This window comes from Acomys russatus, chromosome 19 (assembly GCF_903995435.1).
Source record: "Acomys russatus chromosome 19, mAcoRus1.1, whole genome shotgun sequence".
Taxonomy (NCBI): domain Eukaryota; kingdom Metazoa; phylum Chordata; class Mammalia; order Rodentia; family Muridae; genus Acomys; species Acomys russatus.
Window position 1 is genome coordinate 3,041,105 of NC_067155.1, and position 12,874 is coordinate 3,053,978.

A 12,874-nucleotide genomic window follows, 5' to 3' on the forward strand; every position below is an offset into this window, starting at 1 on the left:
TTCGGAGGATCTGATGCCTGGTTCTCGCCTCCTGGGCACCAGGAGGTGCATAGACATACAGGTAAAATACACACACACACGCACACACACAAATGTATGTTTTATATATGTATGTATAATGTATCTATATATGTATACATATATGTATGTGTGTGTGTATAAAATAAACAACCTAAACGTCCAGTTCAATGGGAATGTATACATGACGACATATCCATATTGGTGATTAGCATTGTACTGTTACCTATCACTGTGTCATGAAAGACCCCATCCCAGACTTACCCCCTCACAACAGCAATAAGCATCCACTGTGCTCAGAGTTTCCGTGTGTGGGAGTGATAAGCAGAGGTGGTTCTGCCCAGGATCAACGCTGCTGTCGGCCCAGCCTGACCCGGAGCTCTCCCATCCGTCTGCTAACACGCCACGCTCACTCCGCGGCTGACTAGGGGCCACTTGCTGCTGCTCACTGGGCTCTCTCCGCAGGCTGTTTGGAGTAGCCTCAAGATGCAACCACTGAAATCCTCCCCAGATGAACAACTCAACAGAAGCTAAGGCTGACACGGACTGTCCTGCACCCTAGCCCCAGAAGTCGCGTGCTGTGACTCCCATGGCCACGACTCAGTGACCTGGTGTGATAGTAGCGTGTTGTGTGAGTTGGCTTTGCACCACTGAGGCCAAAATGCCTGGCAGCACACCCTAAGATAGATTTATTCATTTATTATGTATACAGTATTTTGCCCACATGTGTTCCTGCAGGCCAGAAGAGGGCACCAGATCTAGATGGTTGTGAGCCACCATGTGGTTGCTGGGAATTGAACTCAGGACCTTCGGAAGAACAGACAGTCCTCTTAACCTCTGAGCCATCTCTCCAGCCCTTGGCTCGTGGTTTCGGTGGCTTCTGTCTCCAGTCCTTGGAGGCAGGACAGTATGGCAGGAGTGTGAGAGAAGAGAACTGCTCACCGCTAGCTGGACCTGAAGAAAAGCAGCAGAAGGCACCAGGAGCCGGCTGACGCCGCACGTCCCAGGGTATGTCCGCGAGAGAGGGTTCCCCAGGAGTGAGAGCCCCTGCCCCGCATGCGCATGCCCGTGCTTCCGTCCCCCCCCCCCCCGGCCCAGATAGGGTGAAAGTGAAAAAGGAGGCAGGCTGCACCACCCGCTGCTGTCATCTCCCTTCACCCCCACAAAGTGCCTTGTTCTCCAAACTGCCCTCCCTCTCCCACAGACGCCTCTGAAGCCGCAGATCTCTGTGGTTGTGTCTAGAAGCTACTCAACCAGCCTGTGGTGAGAGCTCTGTGAGTCGCCACTGGCCTTTAGCCAGCCACACACCAGCCATGCAATGGACGATCAGACAGTTCCAGGTCAGCTCTCCTGGGCAGAACTAGCTCTGCCTATGGGAAACAAAAAGAACAAAACAAAACAAAACCCTCCCTTAAGTCGTTACATGTCCCAAGCCTGCTTCTCTTTTCGTGCGGCTCACTGCCCTGACTGCTCAAGTGAAAAGCTCAGAGCTAGCACGCTTCCTCTCTCTTATGTAACCTGTACAGCCGCCCACACTGACTCCACGTGCGCGGAGCACCTGAAAACCCTACATGGTGCTCAGTTTCTTCCTCTCTGTGCCTATCACCCAAGCTAATACCTTTTAAAAGACTTGTTTTAACTTAAAAAAAAAAATTAAAGATCTATTTTATGTATATGAGTGTGGTTTTTGTTTTTCTGGTTTGTGGGTTGGTTTTTTTGTTTGGTTTTGGTTTTTGGTTTTATTTTTTATTTTATTTATTTATTTTTGAGACAGGGTTTCTCTGTGTAGCCTTGGCCATCCTAAACTTGCTTTGTAGACCAGGCTGGTCTCGAACTCACAGAGATCCACGTGCCTCTGCTTCCCGAGTGCTGGGATTGAAGGCGTGCACCTGGCATATATATGAGTGTTTTGCCTCCGTGTCTGCACCGTGTGCATGCCTGGCTTGCTGAGGCCAGGAGAGAGCATCGGATCCCCTGGGCCGGGGGTTACTGACAACATGGGTCCCCGGGAATGCAATGGATGTCCTCTGGAAGGGAAACTGGTACGCTGAACCCCTGAGCCATCTCGCCAGCCAGTTCCTGATTTATAGTTTGTAATGAGTGTTTCTGCCTGCAAATACGTACCCCCTCGTGCATGCCTGATGCCCTGGATCAAAAGAGGACATTGGATATCATGGAATATGGGAGTTACAGATGGCTGTGAGCCACTATGTAGGTGCTGGGAACTGACCCTGGGTCCTAAGGCTTTAAATATGACTATTTTTACACTTTTTAAGATCCATTTTTATTTACGTGTATGCGTGTGTCTGTGTGGGTGTTCGGAGGAGAGCCAGAGGAGGGCGTTAGAGCCTCTGGCACAGGAGCTGCAGCCGGCTTTCTGCTGACACATACCAGTGCTGGAACCAAACTCTGGTCTTCTACACACACGTGCAGCAAGCACACTTACTCACTTACTCCCCGAGCCAGCTCTCCATCCCCACCTCCTGCATTCTTAGCTGACAGAGTGACCCTTGAGGGACAACTGACAAGATCAGAGGAAAGCAGGAAGGTGGGGTGATCTTTATACATTTCTTTTTTATTTTATGGGCAGCGGTGTTTTGCCCGAATGTACGTTTGTGCACCATATGTGTGTCTGACACCCACAGAGACCAGAAGAGAGCATCAGACCCCCCTGGAACTAACATTCCAGATGGTTGCGAGCTACAAGATGGGTTCTTGGGCTCTTAACTGCTGCTGAGCCATCTACAGGGTCATAGGTAGGATTTTGTTCTTAACTGTGAACAAAGATAAGGGTCTTCCTTGAAGTTCTCAGGTGTGGGGGGGGGGGGATGAGTGCGATGAAAGCAAAGTCCAAATACACTCAAGCCTTGGGCTGGAGAGATGGCTCAGAGGTTAAGAGCACTGACTGCTCTTCTAGAGGTCCTGAGTTCAATTCCCAGCAACCACACGGTGGCTCACAACCATCTATAATGTGATCTGATGCTCTCTTTTGGCCTGCAAGTATACATGCAGACAGACCATTGTATACATAATAATAAAGAAATGATATATATATATTCAAGCCTTAACCCAGGCCTATTTTAACATGAGCTAGCTATCCATGAGAGGAATGTCATTTCTTTTTCTTTCTTTCTTACTTTCTTTCTTTCTTTTCCGAGACAGGGTTTCTCTGAGTAGCCTTGCCTGTCCTGGGCTCACTTTGCAGACCAGGCTGGCCTCGAACTCACAGAGATCCGCCTGCCTCTGCCTCCTGAGTGCTGGGATTAAAGGCGTGCGCCACCATGCAGGAATGTCATTTCTATGTTGGCAGGCCTTTACAGCGAGTGTTGTGTACTGAAATTCCTGCCGGCAGCAGGCGAGAGGCTGCATGGAGCTCTGGGGTGGGGTGAGGGATTCCTTTTCCTCTCCCCACAATTTCCCCTGTCTTTCTATTTCTGCCTTACTACAAGCCACGGCCTTATTGTATGTCTGTGACAGTCAGCACTCCGTGTCTCTGCATGTAGTCCGGGGCAAGAGTTTGACTCCGCCCTCCTCCTGCTGCAGCCTCCTCTGTGCTGGGACTACAGGAGCACGAAGGCTTTAACTCTTACTGGCAGGCACCTACTTCCTATGAGAAGGGCTATCTTATGACACTTCTTGCCTCGGTAGAAAGCCGGGTGGTGGTGGCGCACGCCTTTAATCCTAGCACTCGGGAGGCAGAGGCAGGCGGATCGCTGCGAGTTCGAGGCCAGCCTGGTCTACAAAGCGAGTCCAGGACAGTCAAGGCTACACAAAGAAACCCTGTCTCGAAAAACAAACAAGCAAAACAAAAAGAGAGAGAGAGAGAAAGAAATCAAGTAGAAGTTGAATACCGTTCGTTCCTCAAAGAGACACACACCTCCCAGCGGTTACACTTTCCCCAAGTCACTTTAAGTAACAGAACAATCTGTTGAGCAGTATGTTCCTGGTATTAACAGTTGATACTCAAAGGAGGAAAAAAAAAAAAGATCCAGCAGGGGCCGGTAACTAAGGAAAGCAGGGTGGAAAAAGCAGTTTTTGTTGGAACTAGTTGACAGGCTGCCTTTCCATAGGTACCGATCCCAGAGGGCCATCCAACTACCAAAACTCAATCTGGGTGTAGTAGCTCCCACCTTTAGTGCCAGGACTCAGGACGAGGCGGAGGGATCTCTGAGTTTGAGGCCAAACCAGTCTACATACAGAGTTTCAGACCAGCGAGAGCTACATAATGAGACCCTGTCTCAAACAGGAGGGGAAAGGGCTGACAAGCAATTTAAAGGTAAGAGTAATATCCGGGGCTCATCACTGGAGGAGCCTGTTAAGGAGGATAATTAACAACAAAGTCCAGAGCACTCACACCTGGAGGGTCGGGGTGGGGGTGGGGGTTGGGGGAGGAGGAGGTGTTGTGGGGGGTGGGCATGGGTGCGACGGGGTTGGGGATGCGGAGGTTGAGGGGCGTTTTCTTTGGAGATGCAAACGCGTCTGCGGGATTGGTCACACTAAACAACGTCGAAAGCACAGACCGGTGAACACTGCGGGCAGGAGGTATGGCTGGCATGGCTGGCAAGGTTCCCCCCTCCCCCCCAGACTGGGTAACCTTTCCTCCGGGCAGCAGGGCTTCCGAGGACAGGACCAGTCCGAGCTTAAGATTTGCCTCCGAACCCAGCAAGCCCCAGCAGGCCTCTGAGCGGAAGTGTGCCTCTTCCTTCCGGTCTGCGCCGCACGAGACGGGGCGGGGCAGCGCGGGGGGGGCGGGGGCGGGGCCCCGCGTTAACGAACAGCTGCCGGGACCAATGAATGCAGCGGCAGCAGCCCGGCCTCCCCGGAGCGCCCCTTCCCGGGGCTGTAGACGCCCCCCCACCCCCCAGGCCCAGCTTTGCACCGAGCCGCACGGAGCCGGCGGCCGCTGGGTCCTCTGGGTCCCCGCCTCGCCTGTTAGCCCGTGGCGTGGGAACGCTTCCGAGGTCCCGGTGCCCGGGCGTGCTTCCTTGCCAATCCCGAGCCGCCCGCGAGGACTGCCGAGGCCGCAGGTCTGTGGCTGCGGGTCGGGCCGGGGAGGGGCGGGGGACTGGACGCGCCGTGTCTGTGGGACACGTGGGCGGGGCGTGGAAGGGAGCATCTCTGAGCGGGAAGCTCGTTCCCTGGGCCGGCGGGCACCTGGCCCTCGCGTGGGCATGCCAGGTGCGCAGGGGAGTGGCTCCAGGTGCGCGGCGGTGGCGGCTGCACGCGTCCCCGGTCCGCAGCCCAGGAATTGCCTCTCGGGTCCCTTTGCTGAAGGTCTTGCCTGGCCCCGGCTTTGCGTCCCGCTGGCCGGAGCAACTTTTTGTTTTCCTAGTTCGCGGGGTATCGTAATTAGCACCTGCGGTGTTTGGTAACTTTTTCTGCCTCTCAACAGGCTCTGGGTGGGTGTAAGGTGGGCCCTCTAGAGCCCTTAATTAACCCTGCCTAGGGCTGGCAGGGCAGGACTCCCCAAGAGGGGACAGGATGCCAGCTGTGGCTGCAAGACTTTGAAAAGATCCCTTCCTCTTCCCCTCCCCTCACCCCACCCCCCGCGCCGCGCCTCACTTTAACTGTTTCTTGGGCTTTGAGGCACAGCAATTTAAGTCTGTTCCTTCTCATCCTTTTTGAATGAACGTATCTTACTTAACAAAAGCATTGTGTGGCTTTGGCTTCCTCTGCTGTGTTGAGCAAGTGGCGTAGTACCGTTAGGTAAACATAGACTTTGGTACCTTCGGAGTGCAGGTCGGATTAACTGCCGACGCCATTGCGTCTGGCTACTCCTCATCTTTAACAGATAATTAGTAAAACGCTATTCATTAGTCAGAAGGACCGAGGCAAGATGTTCCCCGGGGGACAGAAGCCAGCTTACTCACCACCACCACACCCCCGCCTCCCCCTCACAGCTTCCAATCTAGGTAACTGCTCCTGTAGCTACACCCACTGTTGCTCTCCCCCCCCCCCCCCCCCGCTCCCAGGGCAGCCACCCTGATTGACAGGGCTCTGTGCTGTCTTTGACACCCTGGCATAACGCTTAACAGGTGGTGAGGGCAGCCACCCTGATTGGCACAGCTCTGCGCTGTCTTTGACACCCAGACATAAAGCTTAGCAGGGATTTTTTTTTTTTTCTTTTCCTAGAACACAGGTGCTAAAATTCAGGTGTCAGAGACAATGTATCAATTCTTCAAAATCTAGCTGTTACAAGTTTACTAGGAATCCCTCCCACGTGGTCAGTTATGCGGGAGAATCAGACCCACCACTTTCTAAAGGAACAATAATAATAATAATAATAATAATAATAATAATAATAATAATAATAATAATAATAATAATAATAATAATGTAAAACGGTGGCACGCAACAAATTGCACAGTTAGTGTTACGGAACCAGGGAGGTAAAACATCACAAGGCGAGGAGCCTCCAAGATGGCTTCCTGGAAGAAGGGTGCCTTCCTGTGGCTCACCTGTATTCCTGACTCTGGCCAGTGCCTGTTGGGGAACAGGTGCTTCATAAATGTGGCTGAGTTAAATATCTGGCTTGTGTCTTTAAAGGCTGATTAAGATGTGCATGGGAGAGTCTGCTGAGCGAGGGACAGCAGGCTAACTCATGCGATTTAAGTACGTAGGAGCATAAGGGTGTCTTGGGGGGAAACAGGGTGCCGAGTTTATCCGTGGGGCATTTATCAGGGTGCTGTTTGTAGGCGTGGTTGGAAGAACAATGCGGATGAGTCTCTGACAACATGATGTACATCCGGCAAAGAAAAGAGACAAAACCCATAGAAGTTTCTGAGGATTTTCCATTACCAAAAGGAGATGTGTCATTGGAAAAGAAATTGCCATCTGGTAGGTGACTGAACTAAAGCAGTGTTTTGGCTTACTTTTACGTCTGCGTATTAACACATGTCACATTCTAACAGGGTTAAAAAAAAAAAAAAAAAAAAAAAAAAGCTCGTGAAACTTAGGAAGGACACTTGTTCCAGATATTCTGAGTGCACTTTGATTATATTGGCTTTTTCAGCTGCAATCAGTCCAAGAGCTTTGATGAGAAAGAAAGAATCCTTGGTAAAAAGTTGTCTGTTGATGGAACTGACTGTGTCAGTGTCATCTGGGTTTTAGAGTGATGCTTCGCCTAGCTTAGCACAGGGTCTCTGTGTGTTTGTACCATCCAGGCAGCCTTATCTGGGCTGCGTCTCATTTCACTAAAATCTTTGGAAAAAGAAATTTAGCATTTTGTATTCAGTCAGGTTCCTGAAGTTAACCTCTTTTTTGCTTTATTTGGGGGTGGTGGTGAGGGGTGTAGGAATGGGGGGCAGGTGGGAAAATGAGAATTTGGGGGGATCACTTATATAACGTTGAGCAGTTGCTAAGTGACCCCTGGTCAGCATGAAGAAGCTCTTCAGCCACCAGCCATTTTCTGGATCAGACGTAATTAGTCCTTTGTAGCCAGATGAGTTCTTAGCAGCCAGAGCTAGTAGGTAGCAGAGAAAGCTGTTTGATATGATAAAAGATGTCTGGGTTGGGAAGCCCGGCCACTCAGCTAAGCTGATGGGAGCAGTGCATGCCAGGTGCCCTGGAGTAGTTGCTGATGACGCTGTGCAGCTAAAATGTGTTAGATTGTGTCTTTAAAAAAAAAAAAAATACACGGGGGGCGGGGGGAGGCAGCGGCAGAGAGATGGCTCAGAGGTTAAGAGCGCTGCCTGCTCTTCTAGAGGTCCTGAGTTCAATTCTCAGCAACCACATGGTGGCTCACAACCATCTATAATGTGATCTGATGTCCTCTTCTGCAGAGCACTGTATACATAATAGTAATAAATAAATAAATCTTTTTTAAAAATTACACGGGCCAGGCATGGTGGCACATCCCTTTAATCCCAGTACTCGGGAGGCAGAGGTAGGTGGATCGCTGTGAGTTCGAGGCCAGCCTGGTCTACAAAGTGGGTACAGGACAGCCAAGGCTACACAGAGAAACCCTGTCTTGAAAAACCAAAAGAATAAAAATAAAAATAAATTACATTTATCTATTTACCTTATCTGTGTGGTGGCTCAACAGTGCCTGCATGTGAAGGCCCGAGGACAGCCAGCAGGGATCTTCTCTCATCCCACCTTGTGGGTTGCACAAATTAAACTCAGGTCATCGTGCTTGGCAGCAAGTGCCCTTACTCAGGGAGCTGCCTCACCAGCCCCTGGGTTGTTTCTTGTTTGTTTTTAAATATTTGTTTGTTTATTTCTGTGCATGAGAGTTTTGACTGCATGTGTGCATATGTACTACTTGTATGCCTGGTGTCCTCTGAGTGAGAATTGGGTATCGGGTCCCCTGGAACTGGAGTGACAGACAGTTGTGAGCCGCCATGTGGGTGCTGGGAACTGAACCTGGAACCCCCCGCCCCCCGCAAGAGTAGTAAATGCTCTTAAACTGCTGAGCCATTGTTCTAGCCCCCTGTTTTGGTTTGTTTTCTAATTTTTTAAAAATTATTTTTTCCAGGATGGCCAAGATAACATAGAGAAACCCTGTCTCAAAAAACCAAAAATAAAAAATAAAAATAAAATAAAATTATTTTAAAATGTTACAAAATGATGTAAGAAGAAGAAGAAGAAGAAGAAAAAAAGCAACCACGACAATAAAAGACAAGTTTAAAAAGAAGGAAAGGCTCCTTTCCCCCAGCTTCCTTATCATCCTGAGAGTGGCACAGATGACAGTGTTTACCTCGCTGGCTGAGTGTCGCTGTCTCCACATGGTTGCCCTCAGCACTCATACATGGCATTACAAAAGCACTCGAGATCCATGTGCTGCTTGGGAAGCTGTTCCTCTCTCCTTCCCGTGCCCTGAGCCACCACATGTGTGTGGTGGAGGAGGAAGGAACTGTCGTGGGTCACAGGAGGGCACCGGGGTCCCTGGAACTGGAGTTACACAAGTCACCACATGAGGGCTGGAAATGGAACCTGTTGTCCTTCGTAAGAGCAACAAGTGCTCTTAATTCCTGAGCCATCTCTCTGGTCCCCAAGATGTTTGTTTATTTAAATCTATTTCTGTCTTAGTTAGGCTTTCTGTTGCTGTGATGAACCACCATGAACAAAGGCAGCCTGGGGAGGAAAGGGTTTGCTTTTCTTTTTTCTTTCTTTCTTGGTTTTCCGAGACAGGGTCTCTCTGTGTAGCCTTGGCTGTCCTGGATTCACTTTGTAGACCAGGCTGGCCTTGAACTCACAGCGATCCGCCTGCCTCTGCCTCCCAAGTGCTGGGATTAAAGGCGCGCGCCACCACTACCACCACCCACAGGTTTGCTTTCCTTACACTTTCACATCACTGTTCATCACCAGAGGAAGTTAGGATAAGAGCTCAAGTGGGGCAGGAACCTGGAGGCGGCAGCGGATGCACAGGCCGTGGAGGCTGCTGCTGACTGGCCGGCCCCTTGTGGTCTGCTCAGCCTGCTTGCTTTCATTTTTCTTTCTTTCTTTTTTTGAGGGTTTCTCTGTGTAGCCTTGCTGTCCTGGACTCTATTTGTAGACCAGGCTGACCTTGAACTCAAGAGTGATCCCTTTGCCTCCCTGTTCTGAGATTGAAGGTGTTGGCCACCATGCCCGGCTGCAGCCTGCTTGCTTTAGGGACCAGGGGCTGCCCAGCCCGCAGTGTCTGGGCCTTCCCATACCAGCCGCTGACTACACACTTGCCCACGGCCAGTCTCATGCAGGCAGCTTCTAAGCTGGCGACCCCCTTCTCAGCTGAGTCTAGCTTGTGTCAAGTTGACACAAACACTAGTCAGCACATTTCCAAAGCAGTTTCAGCTCCATTTAAATTTATCCCTCTTGCACTGCTGGTCATGCCAAGCAGGTGCTCTACCACCCAGCCACACCCCCAGCCCGTCTATTAGCAATTTTAAGTTTCATATTTGCCAAGAGTTTTTAAAGTACAGCTTGGTGGTTTTTTGCTTTTTTTTTTTTTTTTTTTTGTCAGTGCTAGGGAATTTGAATGAATTTTAACATATTTTCTTCTGTCTGTTAGTTTTATTGGCCATTTTTTCCCTTTTGTTCATTGCCTATTCCTGTCCTTAATCTGTTCCCTACTAGAATATTCATCCTTTCTAACTATCCTTAAACCGCCTACATTTGTATTTTTCCTAGTTTGTGTGTCCTCTGATTCATGCTCTACTGTTTCCGTAAAATTTATTTTTATTTTTAATTGTGTGTATGTGTGTCTGTGTATATGTGTGTATGTGTATATATGTGTATGTCTGCATGTGTATGTGTGTGTGTGTGTGTGTATGTGTGTGTGTATATATATGTGTGTGTGTGTAGGTTGTACAAATGAGCACAGGACAGAGGAAGGCATCACATCCCCTACCGCTGGAGGCACAGGTGGTGTGAGCTGCCTGCTGTGCGTGTGGGAGCCAAACCAAGCTCTTCTGCAAGAGCAGCAAGTGATCGTAGCAGCGGAGCCGTCTCTAAATTCCAAATTCTTGTTTCCTGTGTTTCTCTTTTCTAAAAGGCCGTGCCTCTGGAAGGTTCTGGAAGATCCTGTCGCCTGCGGTCGGTGGGACTGTGGCCCTTTGCATCGGGCTTCTCACATCTGTTTACCTGGCCACCCTGCATGAGAACGATCTGTGGTTTTCCAATATTAAGGTACGGGGCACCTGGGGCTGTTGTTTCTCCAGCAGCCAACCGTGTAGAAGCATGACTGCACCTGCACACTCACCGGGACCATGAGAATCCGACCCAGCCCGCTACCTTGGTGTGGTAGCATCTGTCATCCCAGGCCTTAGGAGGCAGAGATGGGAAGCCTGCCCAGGTCACAGGAGACCTTGTCCCCTCAAAAAAGAAAAGAATAGGGCAAAAGACTTGAGCGTCCATCATTTAAAAATAGGAGCCACCACCGGGCGAGGTGGCTCACGCCTTTAATCCCAGCACTTAAGGAGGCAGAGGCAGGTGGATCGTTGTGAGCTCTGAGGCCAGCCTGGTGTACAAATCGAGTCCAAGACGCCAAGGCTACACAGAGAAACCTTGTCTCAAAAAAAAACAAAACAAAACAAAAATGGGGAGAAAAAAAAAGCATCATCATTTGGGTTTTTTTTTTTTTTTTTTTGGTTTTTCGAGACAGGGTCTCTCTTGTGTAGCCTTGGCTGTCCTGGACCCACTTTGGAGACCAGGCTGGCCTCGATGCCTCTGCCTCCCGAGTGCTAGGATTATAGGCATGAGCCACCATGCCCAGCTTAACATCATCATTTGTATAAGCAAGGAAGTTTCTCACTCGGTATAGTGGTGTCTGCTCTTCCCCCAGCACTAGGGAGACAGGCAGAAGGGCTGTGAACTTGAGGCTAGCCTGGGCTACTTACCCTGTCTGAAAAAGTAAAAAATAAAGTGAAGACTTGAGTTCAAGCCTCTAGCACTTGTGTAAATATCCGGGCACTGTAGTGCACTCTTACAATCCCAGGTTGCCGTGAGAGACTCCGTCTCCTAGGACTCAAGATGGACAGGCGGCTTCTGAGGAAAGACACTCAGTTGACCTCTGGCCTCTGTTCATGTGCACATGCAAATGCACGCGCCTGTGTATCCCCAACCCCAGTCCCCATGCAGAAAGAGAAAGAGATAATGTGGGCTATGCATCGGGCGCAGTAAGCTTGAGTTGTGCTTTTCAGTGAAATCCAGTGGAATATTGCAGAGTAGAGTTGAGGAGAATTTTGTTACTTTTAGTTTTGATTGTGTACAAACTGGGTCATGGTGGAAATTTTATTATTTTTTTTAATTTAATTTTTTTTCTGTCTGTTGGTTGCAATAGGGAGGGGGGGAAAAGGAAAAAACAAAAGGAAGAAATGCAATAGAGGGCTCATCTCCATTAGGCACTTCAGACCTTTCTAATACCGTGTCTGCTGATGGGACAGGGCTGACTCTCTAAATATCATTTTGTTTTCTTTCTGTCTTTCTCAGAATATCTAGAACTTGCTGACATTGTTTCAGGGTGCATCTGACTTCAGAGAAGGAAGCTTGCAGGTTGCCAAGGGGTTTTGAGCCAAAAATGCCTTGCTTGTTCCCTTAAGATGTATTTTATTATTTATATATAGTGTGCGTCCATGTGTGTGCAGCCAGCTGTGGGTGCAAGTGCCCGGGAGAGGCCAGGAAAGAGCTTCAGATCCCCTGGAGCTGAGTTAGAGGTGGCTGTGAGCCGCTGGGCCTGGGTGCTGGGAACCGAACCCTGGTCCTCTGGACGAGCAGCAGGTGCAGTGAGTGAACCAGGGAGCCATCTCTCCAGCCCCGGATCAATGCCTCTTCATGAACATTAATACACTTATTTTGAATAAAGACTAAAATACCTCTGTGGGGACCATGTGTCTGAAGTTAAATGCTTCCAGCAGTGTAGCAGGAAGACATGTTGAAGGAAGTCATGTGACTAAGGACAAACTATTGAGTCAGGGTCTTTTAAAGGTTGTGAGTGGCCCTTGCTCACATCCTTAAAAGGACCATACTCCGTCATCTAGCTGCTTGGACACCCTGGACTTTTTTCTGGGTCAGAGTAGCCATGGTGCTTCATTGCTTTTTTTGTTTGTTTGTTTGTTTTCTGTTTTTTGTTTTGTTTTGTTTTGTTTTGTTTTGTTTTCTGAGACAGGGTTTCTCTGTGTAGCCTTGGCTGTCCTGGACTTGCTTTGCAGACCAGGCTGGCCTCGAACTCACAGCGATCCACCTTCCTCTGCCTCCTGAGTGCTGGGATTAAAGGCGTGCGCCACCACCGCCTGGCTTTGTGCTGCTTTTTCAATCCAGGGTTGAGCACCTGTTCTGTGGGTAACGGGGAACTAAATTCTGTGGAGAACATGGAGGGAGTAGCAAGGGCTTCAGCTTGTCCAGCATAACCGGATGGATCGACTGTGTAGTAGCCACC

At 49.6% G+C, this 12,874-nt stretch overlaps 1 protein-coding gene across 1 annotated transcript in view; it reads left to right on the forward strand.

Annotated features, from left to right (window-relative positions):
* The first annotated feature begins 5,742 nt into the window (after positions 1 to 5,742).
* Positions 5,743 to 12,874, forward strand: part of Dpy19l3 (dpy-19 like C-mannosyltransferase 3) — a 68,848-nt gene continuing 61,716 nt past the window's right edge. The window contains exons 1-3 of the mRNA XM_051162184.1: positions 5,743 to 5,930; positions 6,714 to 6,855; positions 10,493 to 10,626. Of these exons, the coding sequence (XP_051018141.1) occupies positions 6,753 to 6,855; positions 10,493 to 10,626 (237 nt within the window). The 5' untranslated portion in view covers positions 5,743 to 5,930; positions 6,714 to 6,752. The remainder of the gene's footprint in view (positions 5,931 to 6,713; positions 6,856 to 10,492; positions 10,627 to 12,874) is intronic.